General features: G+C 35.9%; 1 protein-coding gene across 3 annotated transcripts in view; it reads right to left on the bottom strand.

Moving 5' to 3' along the window:
- Positions 1–21,970, bottom strand: part of LOC121330962 (serine/threonine-protein kinase Nek7) — a 60,016-nt gene that overhangs the window by 27,852 nt on the left and 10,194 nt on the right. For all 3 annotated transcript variants that reach the window (XM_041277987.1, XM_041277986.1, XM_041277985.1), the window contains 6 exons: positions 20,975–21,106; positions 10,740–10,821; positions 5,905–6,045; positions 4,225–4,287; positions 2,241–2,351; positions 23–131 (listed from right to left, as the gene is read on the bottom strand). In XM_041277987.1, the coding sequence (XP_041133921.1) occupies positions 23–131; positions 2,241–2,351; positions 4,225–4,287; positions 5,905–6,045; positions 10,740–10,793 (478 nt within the window). In that variant the 5' untranslated portion in view covers positions 10,794–10,821; positions 20,975–21,106. The remainder of the gene's footprint in view (positions 1–22; positions 132–2,240; positions 2,352–4,224; positions 4,288–5,904; positions 6,046–10,739; positions 10,822–20,974; positions 21,107–21,970) is intronic.

Raw genomic sequence — 21,970 nt, 5'->3', positions numbered from 1 at the left:
AAGTTTCCCTTGACTGAAATACCTCGGTGCATGACACGTCGAGAATGCATGTGTTCCAAGGCACTGCACAGCTGAACGAAATATTTCCAGACTGTCCTCTCTGGTATCAACCTCATGTGTTTCTTAAAATGCTGTTGAAATAATAATTAAAAAAACCAAAAAAGCCTCAATTTACAGCTGCCCAAGCACAAGACATCCACTGTACAAACTGCAGATACCACCCTATAAATGAGTCTGAAAAACTTGCAGGCACATTCTTGTGTACGCCCAAAACAAAAATTCTTGTACAGGTTTTTTTTTTTTGTTTTTTTTATAACCTGGATGTATGAGTATTTTCTTTTAAGGGCTTGACATTTTATAAGTAAATAAAAGTGAACAGGTGAGAAATGACAACAGGATTAATATTCAGTCTTCACTACAATAACTACCTTTGTGGAGACACAATAGGAACCCACTGATTGTTTTTTATGTCAAAATATAGACATTCATGAATTAGGTTGACATAACAAGCTCTATCAAAGTTCAGCAATGTTGGTCTACCAAAATCAGAACACTTCTCTTTTCATCATATTTTATACAGTAAAATATAATCTGTTTCAATTTAAATCACATGAATACTCTGAAAATCCACTTTGTGGTTATTTTCTTGTGTGCACATCTGGTGCATAACTTTAATATACATAAAATTGCCCTTTCTCTAAACTTTTTCCATTGATTTCAGTTTTAACAGAATATTCTTTTGGCTTTGGCCTATTTTTATACATCTTCAAATGAAATGAGAAAAAGGAGAGCATTACACTGAATTACTTTCCAGAATCTGATGGACAATCTACCAGACACTGAACCATGGTTATTTTGTCAACTTTTTAGGCAGAGGATTTTGAAAAAAATGACCCTTAGACATAATGCATTCTCATGAGTTACAGTATATAAAGAGTGCTGTTTAAGTGTTTTTTTATTAATTAAAGTTGGGATTTTATGAACCGTTTTATACTAAAGGCTTTAATAACTGATGACAAAAGTTTGATCAATACTAATAAAACTATGTAGAAAATAGAAGCAGAAAGAGGGGTTACCAAGAAAAAGCCTTCTATTTGTCCCTTGCCTTACTGCAAGGTGGTAAAGTGTTGCGTTGTGCAGTATCTCTACAGCTGATTGTGCCTATTTCTGTTTTATCATATGGAACTGCACCATTTAGTTGTTACACACTAGTTAAGAAGTGTGGTCGATGTAAATAAAGGAAAGAGCTTGCTAGGCAGGCATGAATATGATAACAGTAAGAGCAAACTAAAGCTATACATTACATTAAATATTATTATAAAGGCACGGACAATGGAATAGAAAGCCCCCCCCCCCCACTAAATATTAACATACAGTAAAAAGTCATTATCCATCTATTTTAAAACAACTGATATTTCTTCAATTACTACCACATTCTGTATATCAGGTACTCAGGTACTAAAATGTTTAATAATCCTGCAGTAAAGGGGTTACCAGTTTTCGCATCCTTGAAGAAACCAACTAGCTTTATGCAAATGTTCACCAACTGATATCAAGCAGGTTATATGCACACTATTCATTATGTGCAAGCAAAATATATTTATATAAAAATAAGGATGGATTATTTCTTTGTTCCTTTATAATTTTATTTTTTCCCATATTTAATACAACTTCTCAATATAGAATGTAGCACAGGAACCTTGGCCGGCAGCCAAACAATGCTGGTGGACCTATTCTTCCCGTAGCTCACTTTGCGTATCTGAGGGTTGTTTGATGTCAACAGGGTGCAAATCGGCCATCGATGCATTTAAAAACAAACGCATGCAATATTCTGTAAGTATATGCAATTGAAGGGCCATTTGATTTAACTTGAATTCTGAAATGGTCAGACTAAATCATATATAGATACTGCTGCTTTACATTTGCTACGGTATACTCTTCATATAGATTCAATAGATAGATTCAATCTGTTGTTGATTCTTGGGCCGTAATTTTGTTTCATTTTCAGAGTCCATCCAACTTCTGTACTTTCATTCTTTTTGTATTGATTTGGGTATCTACTGTAATACGAGGGTCAGCCACCAACTAATAGCTATTGTACATGATGAACTAAGCTACCAAACCAGGTTTATACATTTAAAAACAAAGAAAAATAATTTAAACAAACCAAGACCATTTGAGATCACTTTCTTGCTGGTAGTAGATGGAAACAAAGCATTAGTCAGAAATAACCTTCCTACCTTTATCATTCGTGAAAGGTCGCCAGCATCTGCAAGCTCCAGGACTATATTTAGCTCATTCTCTTCAATGAATGATGCATAATATTTAATTACATTTGAGTGGTTCAGTTGCTGAAATGACAAAAGGAAGTGCAATTAATGGTTTAAACATGATTTCTTTGAGATACTGAGCTTTCTTAGGGCAAGTGATATTAATGAAAATAAATTTTAAAAAAGCATTACCAAGCAGTTCACCAAAAAAAACAAAAAAAAAAACAACTTGGCTAAAGTAAAACTATAGTCATTGTTTTTTAAGAATGAACAGCATAGTATACTATATAGAATACCATAACCCAAGTATACTGTGAAATCCCTATAACACACAACCTGCACATAAAAACACAGAAATGATCCGGAAATTTGTAAAAGGGGTGGTGTTACATTCACGAAATGAAAATAAGGAATATTGTACGTGCAACATTTAATATTATACTAAACTTTCACTTCAGGCAAAAAATATTTGGCTATAAAAGCTGACCAATATATGGTTTGGCTGCAGAACACACAGATTTTAAAAGCAAATTTACATTTTAAAAGGAGACGAGTTAAAGGTCAACTACTGTGTAATATTTCTAGAACAAAAAGTGCCTAGTGCAAAACAAGATTGCCTTGTTGGCTGGTCAAAGACTCACAACATGCAACCACAATGACTTTATACATATATTTATGAACAGAACCGAATAAAGCAAATTCAACCAATCATAGAAAAAGTATTTGTCAGAGACCATTAATTCAGGACTAAAGGAGCAGACATGACATACAAAATTGATAGGATAAGGATTTACTATAAACTTACTAAATGTGCAGAATGATATTGCATTTAATTTTGGCAATGTCAATATAAATATTTCAAAATATTAAAAAAAAAAAAAAAAAAAATATATATATATATATATATATATATATATATATATATATATACACACACATATATATATATATATATATATATATATATATATATATATATATATATATATATAATATATATATATATATATAAAAAAACACTCTACATGGCACAAAAGTTTGAGAACCGTGGAACAGTAAAAAACAGGTTTAAATGTATTAGTAAAACATGGTACAGTTAAAATAGACACTGTCCTAAAATAAAGACAACCAAGAGCCACAAATTAAATTTAACTTTTTTACTATTCCAGTTTTATTTTGATTATTGCTATGCTTGCTGATAAAGCATCCACTATTTCTTGACAGTCTGTTAATTGCATGATGCAGCCTGGTATATTGACAAAAATCAATTACCAGTTAACTGTAAGTAACTGCTGGCGGGGGGGTTGGCAGGAACACACACAACAAGAGCGTATAAACGTGACTACTAAATTAACTTCTCGCCCCACTGAAGGCCATGTACATTCATGTTAGCTGACTGGCAAAACGCTGCTTGGGAGTGTGAGATTGCATTCACCCATGCTGTGACTCGTGTGGCTCGTGGATGGACGTCTCCTGTGTCATCAAGCCTCACCTTGCATGAGCACTGTCACACAAAGCCAGTCATCCATAAACAATTACCCTTACCAACCCAATGAAACAAATTTGGTGCTCTCAAAACATGAGCGCTTGCTTCCTCAGAGCAAGCACTATTTTCTGTGCCAGTGTAATTAGTAAAAAAAAAATGTAAATCCCAATTTATTGATCTTTTTCTCTCTGTCTCTTTCTCTCTCTCTCTCTCTCAAAAAAAAAAATCCCATTTCAATACACTGTGCCATTTATTCAGACAGATAGTTTTCTGGCATTAAAAAAGAGTCAATCTGGGCCTCAAGGAATGATATATGGAAGCTACTGTAGTGATCTGCATTCGCCTCACAGGAAACTGTGCATCTGATACAGATCAATTGTTTTTCTTCAGTATCAGGTTTCAGCTGAGGCACCTTTAGAAAACATAATACAACACAAGATGCTGTTTTTAACTCCTCTAGTGTTTTACCTTTAGGAGATCTATTTCTTTGATGCAATCTGCACGAGCTTTGGCATCCATCAAGTCGAATATCTATCAAAAGTTCAAAAGAAAATGCTGTTATGGCATATCAGTATACAGGATTGCACACAAAGCATTACCATACAAAGAAACTGCAGTTGCGGTACACACCTGGATAAACTGCAAACTTATGTTAATACAGGTAAGATCATGTATCTACTGTTTTTACATTACATAACTGAATTTGAATCTATTTTTTGCAAGCATTTTTTTTTTTTTATTTCAACCACAAAACACAATAGCATTTATTTGGATATTGCTCTGTGGTAAACTTTTCAGGACATGACATGTAAGTCACCTAGTCAGAAATTCTGAAAAAGACTATCAAAGAGAAGCAGTACATAGATCTTAATGTATGCCATCTTCAAAGAAAAGAGTGAAAACACGAAAGAAACAAATCTATGAATTAATTTGAGGTATTTCAAAATAATTGGATGGTTGGTATATAATGTGTTTTCTGGAAAAAAAAAAACTGACTGAAGGAACCTGTTCCTGTCTGGAAAACAAGTGAAATGGGAGTGGCCAGTATCATATGACAAAGAAGGGAATCCAGCTTTGACATTTCTAACTTACTTTTCTAAGCCTATAAAACCACAGAGAAGAAAAGGCCTTTCCAGCCACTGTGCTAGTGTACTGTCAGACAGTGTGCTACCAATGGACCACAGTCATTTAATTTGCAATAAATCACATTGCTACGCAAGCCAAGGCCACATAAGACCATTTTGTTATACATTTATGGATATGCTGTATGTAAATATCTAACATAATTTAAAAAAAAATGTGGGGGGGGGGGATTTATGTGGTTTCTGAAGTCAAGGCACAGACTTGGTTAAAAATAAAGTATGCAGTGTGAAAACTCATACTGCAACTAAATGCTTGTTATCTGCCAGCCATTAGTGGTGTATACCTGGAAAGAGTTCCTGCCAGGGTCCTCATTGCAAGTAATGATCCCCAACAACAATGACAGCACCAGCACCAGAGTGCAGAGAATAAAAGGATTAGGTTACAAACAGTGGCTGGCTAATGAAAAACTGCAGGAGCTAAGACTGTTTTTAATCTTTTTGTTTCCAATTATTTTTTTAATGATGTATCCATGGGAAACTGTATAATTTGTGTCAAGATAAATGCAGTAAATGTCACTTCTAAATTGGCTTTATGTCAATGCATTTAATACTACAATTCAGGACAGGGATACCAGTGCTTCATCAGTTTCTTTTAATCAGTTTAGATTTTTTATTAGGCCAGACAATTTGTGTTAAAAGATATATAGAGTTTTTACAGTACATGAATTTACCCACCCACTGTAAACTATAGTACGATTACTGTATTAACTCATAACTTGACCAGATGGTACAAAGATTGGAAAGACCTTTGTGGTATATTTTTCTTCTTCTCGATTTTATGTATTACATCCCTTATTTTAAAGGCCAAGATCAATGATCTGGACAGCAGAAGGCTGAAAAGATCCATTATTGATGGCTATAGTAAGGAATAACACTTGGGACTTGTTATTTATACTTTACACAGAGCACATCACCCTTACAAAAGATACAAAAAATATTTAGATATTACGCCTTCTAATGCATTACATAAATGCACTTTAAATGTATTTATTTATTTTTCTCTTACCTGCACTTTTTTCAGGGCTACTGGCATGGAATCTAGCAAACATGTTGCTCTGTACACTTCACTAAACTGTCCTTGTCCAATCTTCTTCTCAATCTGAAAATTTGCAAGTGCATTGTGACCCATATCTGGCCGCAGTGGCTTCTGTAAATGAAGTAGAAACAGCATTTATCACAATAAGCCATACTTGGATTTCACAGTAAATACATCTATCTACAATAGCTGTGGAAGAATAAAAACAAAAAAATACAAACTTTTTTTTTTTTTTATGTGACAACAAAATGCCATTTTCAAACATTTAAATTTAAAAGGCAGAGCGCATAGAAACAATAACACGAGCATTGTTTTCATTCCCACTGTCGTCAGCAACGTAGCAAAACAGCATGACATCCCTATCTTTGAAGTGACTTAGGTTGGATCAGTTAGCATGGAATCCCCCAAAATCCTTTAAAAGATAATTGTGTAGCACTCTGGTAATATTCAAGATAAGCCCTTTAGTTATAATTTTAAACACTGACCATTAGAGGTTTCTTTGTAACCTTTTATTGTTTAAAACTGTGGCAACAAAAGGTGACGGATATCTGACTGCCACATGTCACTGATGATAGTGGGAAGATGGCAAAGGGACTCTCTTGGAACCACCAAAGTTTGTGGGGAAAAACAGTATTTTAGAAACACAAGCATTAGTGCAAGCATCAATGTTGCTATATTCATGGTCGGACAAATTCCATATACAAATAGTCCTGGGGGTTTAAATCAAAGGATCTACCATGATATACTGCATACATTTTCAATAGTCCATTCAGCACATAGTTCTAGGTACAAAAGCCCTATGTGACTAGCGCTAAGGGCAACTAATTTGCCTCCTTCAGGAAATAAGTTGCCAAAGACAGAAGTACCAACAAATTAGTCAAAGCAATTTATTTAATTAACTATGTATTTATTGTTTTCTCTAATATTGGTTGAATATGAAAAGTAACCTTAATTAGGCACAGACAGTTAGTTCTATGCAAATGATACCTTGCAGTGCATTGTATATTCACAAAGTGTTATAATAGACCATACCCAATGCTTTATGCTTCAAAAAAATAATTCAAATAAAAAAACAACAAAAGGAACAGCCAATTTAAAACAAACATTCTGTATAGCTTAAAGGGTGACAGCAGATAAAAAGGTGAACTGAAGAATAGTGTTACCCAATTAGTAGAAATAAAGTCTATAAAAGGAGGAGGGGATTGTATGTAGAGCAGCTCTGTACTGTATACAGTTTGAGATTAAGACCAGGAATTACTTTCACTCACTGCATGGTAAGTTGACAAATGTTAGCATGAGCCTCTAAAGCAGTGTGACAACCGCACGCTGAGACCAAAGTCTCAGTAATGTGTTCTGGCATGCAGGTTTGTAATCACACATTTACATATGCAATGACCTACATTTGCATGTCAGATCGCACACTGTCTTGCTTTATTAACGCTGGGCACCTCCCTGTGCTTGGCGGCCTCAGTGGCGAGAGAGGGCCAGAGGGTGGTGGTTTTTTTGGCAGCCATGGGACGAACTGCCAGCGAGGATTAGGCTGATTTGGTCTGAGCATTAGACACTTCATTAGAGGTAATCTGTTTAACAGTGGGCAGTATATGTAAACTTCACAGCCCATTTGCGGCACCTTTTCACCCCATGGCCTCCCTTCAAAGGGCAGCGTGGCTGAGTGACAGCTTGTCTCATCCGCTGCTTTGTCCTGTCATACAATTTAGAGTGGATAGCTGACATGAGGAGCAGCATAGCTGCACATCACTGACGGCCGCTGGGTCATTCGCAGACACAACACAATTTGTACAGATTGCATCTTGAGGAAAACACTAAGCTTTTTTTTTTTTTTTTTTTTTTCCGCTGCAGGACTGAAAACACAAACAAATATCTGGGAACACAGTGGTATCCGAAAAGATATTAGTGTATAAAGCGTCAACCAAAAAACTTTACTGATAAAATAATTGTTCATATTCTGTAACAAGACCAGAATCTCATAAAATGTTCTGAATCCCACCAACCCAAAAATGTACAGGCTACTATTGACATAATTAAATGTTCCAGTTTGTATGGTTTTTTGGCTCCAGCTACAGGGTTTTAAGCTTCCTTCCACCCTACGTCACTCTGAGACAAACCAGGACACTCCTGCTTCAGCAGGTTAGACATCTAGTCTAGCAGATCTGTTACTATATAAATTGTCAAAACATGCAAGAAAGCCACGTCAATCTACTTAAAAGAAAAAAAAAACTACCTTTCAAACCTAAAAAAGCAGTTTACAATGACTTTGTAAGATTTTATAATGATATTAAAAGATATTTATTAAATGTAATTATGTGTTAAATGTTTCCATAAAGATTTCCTCAAAGCACTAAGAGTTTTGTTAATGTGCTGTGCTAAAGCTGTGCCAACAACTGTGTCCTTCTCCTAGTTGGTTTAAAAAAAAAATTATAATAATAAAAAAAATGTATACTGAGTTTCATTGGCACTGCATTGTTTGTTCCAAAGCTGTGCAATAAGCATTTCCTAAATGAAGGCTTGCAACAGGATTACAGTACACTTGATTCTTCAATTTGTCCCTTGAATTTGAGGCACGTTCACCCATGGAACAATGTTAAATCGTACTAAACTGGCACTGGCCTAGCCCCTTCAACCGTTTAACGCTTGGAACACGCATTTCCAAAATCTAGAAAAGTATAGTACTGTAGGATATCGAAATTCTAGAAAAAGAACGTTCCAATCTGAGTGCTAAAAGCTGTTGTAGCAGTTTTATTTAAACTTGTTTTACCCTTTATGGAAATAGATTATGTTTTTTTTTTTATTTATTTATTTATTTATTTATTTATTTGTGAAGCCAAATTTATTCTGCCCTTCAGGAAAATCAATAACTGGATTTTGCTGTCTATTATAATGCTGATGTTGCTTCAACAGGATTCATATATTACAGACTGAACGATATTTAACCATCTAAACACAGCTAGAGGTCAGACTACAAAAGTCTCAATCAATACACAATTCTTCATTGATTCAAGATTACATACAACAGCACAATGGAAGATAACATGAATATTTGCAACAATAAAGTAAAATAGCTAATAATTTACTATTACTTGTATAAAGACTGTCAACACCAGATTATTATTTTTCCCCTGAAGCTAAAATACACGTTTTAGGGTACAGTCAAGAATACAGGTCAGTTTTGGTTTTATTTTTTTAATCCAGGTGTGCATTTTCCCATCTTAAACTGCAGTCAGTGAAACTGATTCATAAATGTATGAGAGCAATGATACTGTGAATTAAAGAGTAAGTAGCAGGGTTCTGAAAAATATCCTGTTACCAGTCCCCAGACGTTACTTCAACTGTTCAAATAACGTACCTGTAATTTCTCTTTTCATTGTTAACACCCTGACAACTTTTTAGACTTATAATTTGAAAGCCTGTTTCAAAGCTATTTTTAAAAGGCCCGCTCTAGTGCACCGATAGTGTAAGGATTATTGCCCAAATTGTCAAACAGGTAACACAGCAATAACGATCCATGATGTACGGAACAGAAAAGCCAGAGCACTTGTGTGGCAGAGCAAAGCTCTGCCGTTTAGAAATTGGCAGGGATGGGGTTAATTTCTCCTACCTGCCTGGGTTTATTATGTTCAGGTGGCTGGGGTTGATCAGTTGATTAGATGATTAACTTAATTAACGATCAATCAGCACCCAGCCACCTGACATAAAAGGAGGCCTCTGCATCCCACTAGGAAGAGGGAGTTGAGAAAGTAGGTTGGTGGTTTTTGTTTGTAACCTTTGAATCCAGCGAAGGCATTGCCCAGCCTGAAAACCTTTATTTTGTAAGTTTTGCTTGGCCTTTTGTTATTTGTGTTTAAACACTGTTATTTTTTGCCCTTGTACACTTTCATTTTTGTGTTTATTTATAAAAAAATAGTTATTTTTTTGAACTGCAGTCTGTCTCTGGGCCTCTATATACTCGCCAGCCTGCCACAACTTGTTACTTTTTTTTCTCTTTATCGCTTGTCCTACGCTGATTTAGAGGACAGATCTCAAACCCCAGTGCACTAACAGCTATTTTGAAAATAGCTGTAAGTGTAAAAAGTTATCAGGATGTCAACAATGAAAAGAGAAATTACAGGTGCATTTTTAACAGATGTAGCCACAAGTGATCACGTACATATATTTTTTTTGAAACCCCACTACTCTTTTTATCACTGCACTTTAGCTCAGTGATATATATATATAATTTAGTTAAACATACAAGATTTTTTTTTTTTTGTTGTTGTTTTAGTCAATATTGGACATAGAGCACCTTGTCGTAAATGTTCTTTAATTCACAAAGAATTGAGCTAAAAGAATAACTTCTAAACAAAGTTTTGGTGTACTGCAGCAAAGTCAGTAAACTTTCAATAGAGTTAGACTCAATACTGGGCAAGTCATTAGCAGATGGGCAACTCAAACGTGCTTTCTAGATACCAACAGAAGTCAGAAAAGCTAATTTAACTTTTATATGTTTATAACTAATGCTTTTTTACTGCAGGAAACATATAGCCTATTACTCAGGATTGAACAGAAGCATGTATAACTCAGTGTGAATTCTACACTTAACATTTTACACTTGCATTATTTCAGCGGAACCATAAGTACTTTACCAACCAGTACAGCAGAAGCATTAATTTGTGTCCACATTGCTTGAAGATCAATTACTGGTATATTTTGCATAATCATATGAATCCCGTAGCCTTTAAATTCAATTCCTGCCACTTTTTGAAGATTGTTTCCCTACAGTCTGCAGTAAATAGATCAGGTTACTGTACCTGCGGCTGAAACTGAGGAACTGCAGCCTGCTGGCCTTTCGGTTGTTCATCCATGGTGGCAGGAATGGAGTCCCTTTCACCTCTGTTAAAATAAAAAAATAATATTAATAATTCAGAACTAACTTTGTACAGTCAGTTTGTTGTAGTACTGTAAACTTTTAGCTATCACTCCTGTAAATGAGCATACAGTTTACAGGAAGACTGTGTAGAAATCTCAACTGTGTTACAAGGTCTGGTTGTCTCTGGGTCTGTATGTTACTGCATACACCGCAGAGGTTATTGAACATCAGTTTCATATTTTGGATTACATTTGAAAATGTAATGCTTTTCATTACGATAATGAGAGCCTGCTGAACTGAAAAACTTTGGCACATGTGTAGATCATGTCATAAGTTTATATCAGTAACAATTATCGTTAATAAAATCATTTTGGGTTGAAAGGCTTAGTCAACAGGTACATTCAGATAAAATAAATAAACAAAACGCCTTTTGTGCTGTACATTTGTGGTACAAGAAAATACTGCAATTCCAGTTCATCTTTCAATGAATGCAATTACTGTAAATAAATCAGAACAAATATTTAAAGAACAATCACCACATGAAACCACAGACTGTGATTAATCTGATGACAAGTACCCAAACACCAACTTCATGATGCACTATCAAAACCCACTGGCAATATTTATGCAGGGATAAGAATTGTAATGACTGTCATTTGCTATTTTTAACAGCACTATAGTGTCCAGTACGGTATAGCAGTGAAGATGAATTAAAATAGTAAAATACTAATAAGAATTATCTAGGCCAGCAGGCCACTTTATCAACTGCAATCATTAATTCTTAAGAAAATTAGACAAACATGCTAAAATGTGATTATAATATTGCCTATTTCTTTAGAAAAAGAAAGTCTCTCTTATGAGTCACATTCCTGGTATAAAACACATATGTTTGCACTAATAAGAGTACCATAATAATTACGTACACATTTCATGCACAAAGTGTTTTATTGTCAGCCACTTAAAATAATGTTCACACTCTGGCTTACAGCCCATCATTTTATATTCTCTAGAATGCACAGTTATGTGATTTTGATCCATTTCATGTCATTGGAATGTATAGTGTGTGACTTGAAGCTTAATTTTCTACTATACTTTCTTTTACCCATCAATGTTCCATAAAGTATGAAACATATAATAAAAAAAAGTTGGCAATCCTGAAGAGGTGTACAACAGGAGGGTAAATGGTTCAATTTCCACACTTTTTTTTTTTTTTTTTTTAAGTCCCTTAATTTATTATTATTTGTAATATTTACCAATGGTTTCTCCATATGCTTTTTGAAGTGTGAAAATGGAAAGTCTACATTAATGAAAGAACAATCCTTTAAAAAAAAAAAAAGGGGGGTGTAGCCATGAAAATTTAATATGGATGTTTTTAATACAGAGTAGCTAAATCGGTCCAAAAATATATATATATAGGAGCATACCCAAGAGTAATTGGTTATGTTGAGTGGAGTTATTTTTTCTCTTCAGGAGGTCATCAGTGCTGAAACAGTTAATGTTACCTCAGTGACTGAACTTCACCAATATAAGACAGTGCTAAAATAAGCTGTTAGTAACACGAATGCACTAGCAGTTACTGGCAATGGCAACAACACTGTCTACTGCAGTTGTGACAGAATCTTCTTACCTCTAGTGTGATGCCTCCACCTCCTAATTATAATTACTCATTATGTTGTTCGTCCACCCCCTCCCCAATCTCATAAAAAGCAGTGCAATCACCTACACCCTTTGCTAAAGTCTTTATCTCACTGGTCTAAAGCATCAACAGGTAAATGTCACAGTCGAAGTCAAAAAGGGATTCTGGTGGCTGGGAATTGTGAAAACTGAAAATCTCTGTGATTTACGGTTGGACACCTAAACCACACAGAAATCTGAAACTGGCGTTAAAGATACTGTATTGTGGGGTGGAAGCTCTCACTAACAGTTGTATACATTTTCATGTGTTATAGGCTGACTTCCTCTACTCTCGTCTTGACCTATCTACAGCAAGAGCCAAAATACTGCAACTCCACGGCATTGTATTGACATCTACAACTCACCAAGTTTCTTTACACCCTCATTAATATAATCAGTTAGGGAGGCCAGAACACATCAACAACAATGAGGTAGATAGAAATAGTTAACAGTGTAGAAATAAGAAGCTTACTGCATTTCATCTATCTATATAGACTACAGAACTTTAAAATCTAACAAGGACGGTCAAACTACGTAATATTGCCTGTGTCAGAACACTATTCAATACCACAAAGACTTTGGTTCATGGTCAAAAACTCCTTTAATGGAGATGGGTGGTCAATCAAGGGTATGGATGAGGCATTGGCAGAACAGAAAGGGCTAGATTCTAAAAGCTCTTTCGCCCAGATCTTCATTAGCACATCTTTTTTTTCCAGTATGTTATTGTACAGGAAGTAGTCATAAGTCGGTTCTTACTTTATAGGAATGCGTACAGTAATTGGTGCTTTTCCCCCCTTCTGAAAAATCTGTTCCATGAGGCCGCAGAGATCAGATATCTCCAGGCAAGTGGGCAGCATTCTTACACAGCCTCTTGTGTTATGGGTGTATGTCTTTCTGAGTGGACCTGACGGAAAACCACCACTTCTCAAACACTCGAATGTACAAGCAACACAAAACAACATTAAAACTTAACTTAACTTAACTTAACTAGGGCCGATATTACAATTTTCCCTTTCCTGTCAACCCTTTCCTGCATCATCAAAAAGAAGTAAAGCACAGGTCACTAGTCGTTTTTTTCTCCGGAAAAAGCTGAGAAAACATTTAAATGGCCAAATGAATCCAAATGAATAAAACGTGGGGGGGGGGGGGGGGAGCAATACAGATAGCCCCTGCACCACAGAGATAACACAGACACAAACAAAGGAGATAGCTGCTTCTGCATCCAAAGCTTTTTGAGATGTTACAGTAATAAAATAATGATTTGGATTGCATTATTGAGGAGTTTGGTGATAAGACGAAGGATCAGGAGAGGACTTATCAGTATGCACATCTACAAAGGTATTTTATGTGAAAAATAAAGCGAACAAGGGGTGGGACTTGGCTGGAGATGCACTGCCTTTTAAACCTGTTTTACTCTGAAAAAAAATTAAAAAATTAAAACAGTGCATGTAAAATTAACCGCGCATGTAAAAATAAATTGGACCCGACGTGCCTGACAAGCGCCGAATAAATGGACCGCCAAGGGTTAAACTATAAATCCACTATAAATTCTAACCACCGTAGGAAATTATGTCAGCAGACTGTACCTCAATTTGTATTATACAGAGGGGAAATTAATGTGTTAACCCCCTTTTATCTTTTAAAATAGTACTCATATTGAAAGTTTGTTTAAAGATTTCAAGAGACTATGTCACAGAGTGTTTGTTTCAAAGGACAAAACTCTACCCCTTACCACTGCCAAAATACTAATGCTTGAAAACAAAAAATAAAAAATTAATGATTAAATTGTTAAAACTAACAACTCAGAAATTTAAAACGTGTTTGATGTGATGTTCAGTGTTTGCTGAAAGTGGGGTGGTTAAATTGAGCATGTCAGCTCAACAAAGTCTGAGCAAATGTCAGTGATTTTACCATGAAACTGAATAGTGGCATTTGCTGTCAATCACACAGTTCGTGGTATAATATATATATATATATATATATATATATATATATATATATATATATAATATATATATATACAGCTATATATAGGATCAGCTGTTTATAAAAAATAAAAAAAGAGGCGCTGTGGTTATACAGTGTATAGTTAAATGAGGCTGTGTGCACGACTCCCCAAACCTCCAGAAGAGTGTTGTCTTTTTTAAACCAATCAGAATGAACTAACGCAGGAAGAAGATTGCTCAGTGTGAATTACAGCCTGCGCCTGCTCATAGCGTCCGTCTGAATCGTATGCCCAGTGTGAACCAGCCTTTAGACCCAACGTTCCTAATTACAGACTGAAGTTATTTATTTATTTATGGAAATTAGGTAAAGTCGTTTGTAAATTTAACATTGACATGGATGTTACTGTATATTCTGATTGGCCTCTGGTCCTATATTTTCATCAAAGCCGAGCACCACATCAGCAGCAGTCAAATCCCAAAGCAGTAACTGTACTGCAGCAGGGCTTAACCCACTAAGCTCACACCTCCAGCAAGATGAAATAACATAATACACTAACAAGTTAGGATAAAGCATGCATCACACTATCTGAGTCTCAATGGAGACCAAAATGATGATGCAACTGCATCTTTTTGTTTTAAGTCTTTCAAAGTGCTCAATTTGTATTTTATGGAGTGATTGAGCTTGGTTTGTACTATATGTAATACATTTCAAAGCAAATACAGAATTTTAACCGAACAATAATAGGGCAGGTCAAATTCAATATACAATTACAAGAAGATTTTCAAATCAGTGCCAGACAGGTTTATTGCAAATAAATTTATAGTTTTTTAAAATATTAAAACAAACTAAAATCGAAAGAAAATGTAATGCATGTTAACACCTTTTAAAGTGGTTACTGAATTACAGTGCCAAGTCCATAATTACAGTTTATATATACATTTTTTGAGTTAAAAAAAGGAAAAAAATAATTATTTGATCATGTCCCTCTTTATAAAATGGCAAAATACAAATGACAGTTGAATACATTATAAAACAGTTTGAGAGAGAGAGGGATGCCAATTATTGTTCCCAATACCCTGTTTACACTAGCACACTAGTACGGGTATGGGTGCATTTACACTAGCAAATACCCGAGCCGAGCCAGAACCAAACTGTGAAATTCCAGCCCTCCAACATCTGAACCTAGCTTGGAGCTTAAGCGGGCAGTGGGCAGGGTTACGACCTACGTCATTATGTTTGTTTTCATCATCGACCAGCATTCGAAGAAGAGAGGAACCGTTACAAGATGGACTCCAACGATATTGACGGATGGAAAATGCAAGCCTGGGATGCCTATGAAGTACTGGTAACTCTCTGGTGTGATAGAAGTTTCCAGGGAGAACTTCGTCTAGTGTAAGCAACAAAAAGAATTATGCCAAAATTTCGGTAGACGTGAAGGAATTAGCATATTCTCAACCTCTTTAAGACCATTGACCAAATCCTACATCCAGCCACCAACAGATCCATCTCCTGTTCATTCTCCTTTTTATTTCAGAACAAAATTGACAACATCTACTCTACGCTCTCCCACCACAAACCCAGTTTACTACTTGACCACCTTGACGATCCTCCAGTTGCCCCTCCTGCCCTTCTTCTCTCCATTGCTGATGTCTCTGTCTTACTGTTGAAATCAACTACTGCCACAAGCCCCCTGGACCACTGGCCAACTAACCTTATCTGCCGCTGTGCTTCTGATCTTGCTCCTTCCATTATGCATGCTCTCAACTTGTCCCTGGACTCTGGCTCAGTTCCTGCTGCCCTTAAGCTTGCCCAAGTTACACTAGTACTCAAAAAACCCTCCCTCAACCCGGCTGACTTATCTAATTTCCACCCCATCTCCAATCTACCTTTTCTCACCAAAACTCTCAAAAGGTCTGTAGCTAGTCAGCTGATGAAACATCTCACGGATAACAATCTGCTTGAATCTCTACAGTCTGGCTTCCGGCTGCATCACAGTACTGAAACTGCTCTGCTCCGGCTTGTGAATCATCTCTGCTTAATGCTGATGCTGCTGCTGTCTCTGTGCTTGTCCTCCTTGACCTGACAACCGCTTTTGACACCATAGATCATGGCATTCTTCTTGACCTCCTTCAGAAGTATGCTGTGATTTCTGGAACCTGTCTCTCCTGGATGTCCTCTTATGTCTCAATGTCTTTCTTCAGCTGAACACTAGCAAATCTGAACTCTAGCAGGATCTAAAACAACTTAAGCCCTGAACCTCAGAAACTGTCTTCTGCTGCCTTCCCCCGCATTACAAAGCCTTGGTGTACTTCTTTACAGACACTCTCCTTTCATGCCCACATATCCTTTGTGGTCAAATCTTCCTTCTACCATCTTCAAAATATCTCCAAGGTCCGTCCCTAACTTTCCCTCCCAGACACGGAGATACTTTGCCATGCATTTGTCTCCTCTCGACTACTGCAACTCTCCCGGCACACACCATAAATTGACTGAAGCTAGTTCAGAATGCCGCTGCCAGGATCCTTACCAAATGTAAAAAAAAATGATCACATCGCCCCCTTCCCCCCTCCGTCTTGCCCAGCTGCACTGGCTACCTGTAAAGTTCGGGATTACTTTCAGAACTCTACCGCTTACCTAAAATGCCCTTCATCCCTCAGGTCCTGAGTACTTCCTCAACTTGCTGGCCCACTACGTCCCTGCCCGCAGACTCTGGCCTGCTTGTTATCCCCAAGCAAAAGTGCACCACACTTGTAGACCGCTCATTTAGCTTCATGACTCCGACTCTTTGGAACTCTCCCACTCTCCCAGCTTTTCGTGTTTGCTTCAGCTCTCAAGACACATTCTCTTTGGAACAGCTTTGGTGCATGCTCTTTGCTCCCACAGTCGCTTTTAAATCAACTCTCAAGACCCACTTATTCTCTCGTTTTCCATGCTCTTTAAGCCGAATATCTGCTATTAGCTGCTGTGTTGCTGCTACTATTTCATGTATTATGCTACTATCATGTAATATGCACTGGGTTTTTTTTTTTTTTTTACTGCATAGTATGTATTATGCGTTTCTCTGTATTTAAAGTATTACAGATTTTTTTTTTTTTTTTTGTTACTGCATCTTGTAAAGCACTTTGTGATTGTGGTCCACTATGAAAGGCACTACATAAAATAAAAATGGATTGATTGATAGATATAACCAGAGTCCCAAGTAGTGTTGGGAGAAAATTAAGAAACTAAAACAGTATTAAAAAAATAAAAGAACATAAAAGTGGAGCCGATAGTAAAACAAAAAAAAATATATATATATATTATGGACTCTGTATCAGGACATCGATTAACTGCCACTGGAGGCAGTGGTGGATCCACCAGTTGAAGAAGGAACTTTTTTAAAATTTGAAGATGCTCTTTCTTTAGTACTCAGAACACATTCCCCAAAAAAGTAATCAAAATGTTAGAGTATAACAATGCCTGCTGTTTACATGTTATGTTTGGTTTTTTTTAAGTTATTTTGATAACTTAGTGCTATTTTGTTTTATGTACATTTTTGTTTTAATGTACATTTTATTTTGCAATATAAGGAGATATAAAAGCATAGCAATTGCAAGTAATACATTAGTCAAGAAGCAGCTTTGCTTGTATTTTGACATACTAAATGCTTTTTTTCCTAGGAGGATGCAGTGCTAGAAGATGAAATCAACATTGAAAATCGACAGCAGTTCTAATACGACTGAAAATTGTTTAAAAACAATCCTTGTCTTTCTACATTTTGTTGTGTTGCGGATATTACTTTGTAAAAAAAAAATATATAAAATGTATTATATACAGTAAAATGTTGTCACACAGAAAGTACTCAGGGCCTTGCCTGACAGATTCTGGTTTGTATATGTTAACATTCTGTAAATTTTGCATAAAGTTAAATTATGCTTAAGTTTTGTGTTACCATTTACATTATTAATGTATACAGTGTATATGTTCATACAGTTATTTGAGTAAGTTTATACAGTTAAAATACATTTTATGTAAACACTGAATACTTACAAACAAAGTAACAATACTTAGGTAACAAAATACATAATCAGTATTTCAAATGTCAGCACTAAAACACTCAACAAGGGCTTCACATACAGCAGCCCCTTCATTCACACCTCTTTCAGGTAACACATTTACAGGTTGTGCTAATTCCAGTGTGGCAGCACAATCATCACTGTAGTATTCCCCATGTTTTTTGCAGAGGATGTTTTTCTGGAAGGAGTATTTTGGTTACTGTCATGCAAAACTCTTGCACACATCTGCATACAGTTGCACTGCTGACCCCAAACAGTTGCCCCACACTTCTGTACTCTGAATTAGTTGCAAGGTTCCACAAAGCAATAGCTACTCTTATGCACAGGGACACACAAGCGGAATTGTGGTGTCTGATCTTTGGAGTGTGGGTGTCAGTCTTTGGCATAAGTATTAAAAAGTTTCTCTTGGCATTCTGAAGTTGTTAAGCCACTGGGCGTCTGAAGTTGCCAACAATTCTTTCCCACCAAACTGTCGATCAAATTTGTGTCCATACTGAGCGCCGCCTTTTGCACTGGATCTGATATTGCTGGATTCTCTAGAAGAAAAAAAAAAACAAAAACAATAAATCGGTTAACAATTATATTACTTTCTGAAAACATGGAGATTGCGAGTAATATCTGCATTGTTTATTAAATCAGCAGTAATTCATAAGCATAATCCCTACCTACACAAATATTCCAATATACACCCAAATCTCACAATATAAATAGAAAACTGAAATGTTAACCCTTCTGTGAATTACATTTACCTATGACTGTGCTTACTTGATAGGAGTGTAGCACAACTGTTGGTGTTTATATCATAAACTCTTGCTTCTGTAACTTTTTTCTGCTTGTGCTTTTTTTACATTTATAAACAGTGGCATTTCTTGCCGTTATACTAATCTTTTAACAGACGAAGCGAGTGCTTTACCGCAGTAAAAGTTTTGAAAAAAAAAAAAAAAATACCTTCAACGAAAATCTTTTTTAGTCAAACACCGACATCAGGCACCAACAATGAAACTACGTTTGTTTCCAACAAAGCTGCTAGTATAACCGGCTACATTTTCCATTTTAAATTTCTTAGTTTATTTTTCAAATTATAAATATATTTCCGCACATAACCTTCTTTTACCCATTTAGCAAACATACTTACTCGTTAGAAGCCGACAAATCAAAAATGTTTAGCTTATGACATGTGTATCTGTCGTAAACAAAACACAGAAAATGAAGGACTGTTTAGCTACAATAGTTAACATACATGTTTACTAAAGGGCTCTCGATTTTTTTAATGCATTTATTTCGTCCTATCCTTTCTATTAATATTTTTTTACAAGGATAAGGGCTACTCTTCAGCGGTTCATACTACATACAAACAGTTAGGAAAGTATAACGTTAACGTACTGCATGAGATTAAAAAAATATATATTATTATATAATATATATATATATTATCTATAGATATATATATATATATATATATATACCTTTTTTTGTTACATTTTTGCAAATTTTGCCTTGCGTCTTCAGATTGTCGTATTCGTCTTCATAAGACTCAGATTGTGACATTTCCAGAAGCACTGTTCTCTTCTTTGCATATTCAATCCTTCGATGCATTTCAACCAAATTATTCAGCAAATAAAACACAAAAAGATGCAAAAAAACACAACCACAACATCTTGATCCACCATTTCCCACCGTCCCATAAGTACTGCATCATCAACTTGCTACTCAGCACGTTGATTAAGTGACGTCAGTCGTTCAGCTTGCCTTTCTCTAGTGTAAATGCAAGCCAAGCGATCCGAACCACACAAAGCTGGCACAAAGCCGCCCCAGCTCGGCTCAGTTGTACTAGTGTAAACAGGATTGTAGGAGATGACATTCTGCATAAAGTATTAATTATGTATTTGATTATAAGTTTCTTTACTTAAGGATTAGTTTCATATTTTGATATAACTTAAAGCACGTGTAACTAGCCAAACAAGATATTTGCAGTTTCTCATATCTTGGCGTCTGGGCAGATAGCCAAAGTTAGAAGGTATATAATCAAGATGTGTGGACACATTGTGAAAACAGAACACCACAAATAACAGATTAGAGTAAGACAGTCTGTAAAATACTTAAATGTGATGCACTATAGAACGTTATAGAGTTGGGTGAGTTTCCCCCCCTTTACCAGATGTGTTGAAGGTGTGTGATAGTGGGGTGGATCCATACTGATTGGAAGAAATGGGGGTGGAAATGCCAATATTCATACTATTTAATGTAATGTTTTTATTTGAATCGTCAGTCACTTCCTTGAATTGACTGCACATGACATCTGTATTGTGATTGGCTCATTGGCTCTGTGACCAGCGCGTCTTTGCTTGCTTGTATCCATTGTTTATACGACTGAATTAACTGTTATGCGTATAAAGTATTTTTGATCAAAAATCATGCGTTTAGTTATTTTCCCTGCACAGTATAAATGTCTTAAACATACAAAATGAAAGCCAAAATCCAAATGAAAGCTCTCACTTACCTGGCCACTTTGTTCCTGGTATACCAAATCCTGGGTAACCACTGTCTTTTGACCTATCCTGGATCTTTGTTATAGCAGTATGGATTTGTAGTAGACAGGTTGACAAATGACTGCCTGCAATAGCTGTGTGGTCTATAAAGAATAGCAAATGAGAGAGAATAAATATCAGTTTATTTGTGCAAACCTGTAAGGATAGAACCCAACAAAGCCTTAAAGAGCAACTCTGACAATGTCAGTTTGCTTAATGTTTTCTTCTTGATTGAAATAACTGTACAGTACTTGGCTGTATATAATTTTCAGTCATCACATCCAGATGATATTTAAACACTAAGAGGTTTAAAAGCACTCTTCTTGTGGCCTCAAAAGGGCTCTAAAACATGTTTTGGAGTTGAACTGGTACACAACTAACCATCACCCACGCAATATTGTGCCCCAGTACAGTAATAAAGAATAGAAGGATATAATTTTTCCAGCTATGGAAAGTGCCTGGTCTTTTTTTTTTTTTTTTTTTTTTTTTTTAATCTCGGTCAGCATTAAGGATTATGTATGAGAAAATAGAAACCACTGAACCATAAAAGCAGATATGATGCATATGCAACATGTACATTGTAACTACTGCATGTTATTCTAATCAAAACACATAGAATAGGCTTTTATAGTACCCTTGAGTATTCTCTCAAGTTTCCATCTTAATTTGAAAGGATGGCTGGATAGTTATGTATGTAAGCCTACTACCATGCTTGTCCTGCTCTTGTATTTTTTTTCCCTTCTCATTGAAGCAACCCACACAAATGCCTACTGCATTAACAAATACTCAAGTACATGCAGCTGTCACTTTATTTATTTTTTTGTATCTCCTCTTTTGACTAGTCTGCTTAGAAGACTTGGCACACCACTAAAGGATCACCACATTATCTGTAGCACAGCACCATGCTGTATAAAGCTGCTCCAAACCATCTCTTATTATAAACCATGTACTTGGGTTGCAAGCCTTTG

Source organism: Polyodon spathula, chromosome 18 (assembly GCF_017654505.1).
Source record: "Polyodon spathula isolate WHYD16114869_AA chromosome 18, ASM1765450v1, whole genome shotgun sequence".
Classification (NCBI taxonomy): Eukaryota; Metazoa; Chordata; class Actinopteri; order Acipenseriformes; family Polyodontidae; genus Polyodon; species Polyodon spathula.
Note: the sequence above shows the minus strand (reverse complement) of the source record. Positions and strands in the feature narration are given on the sequence as shown.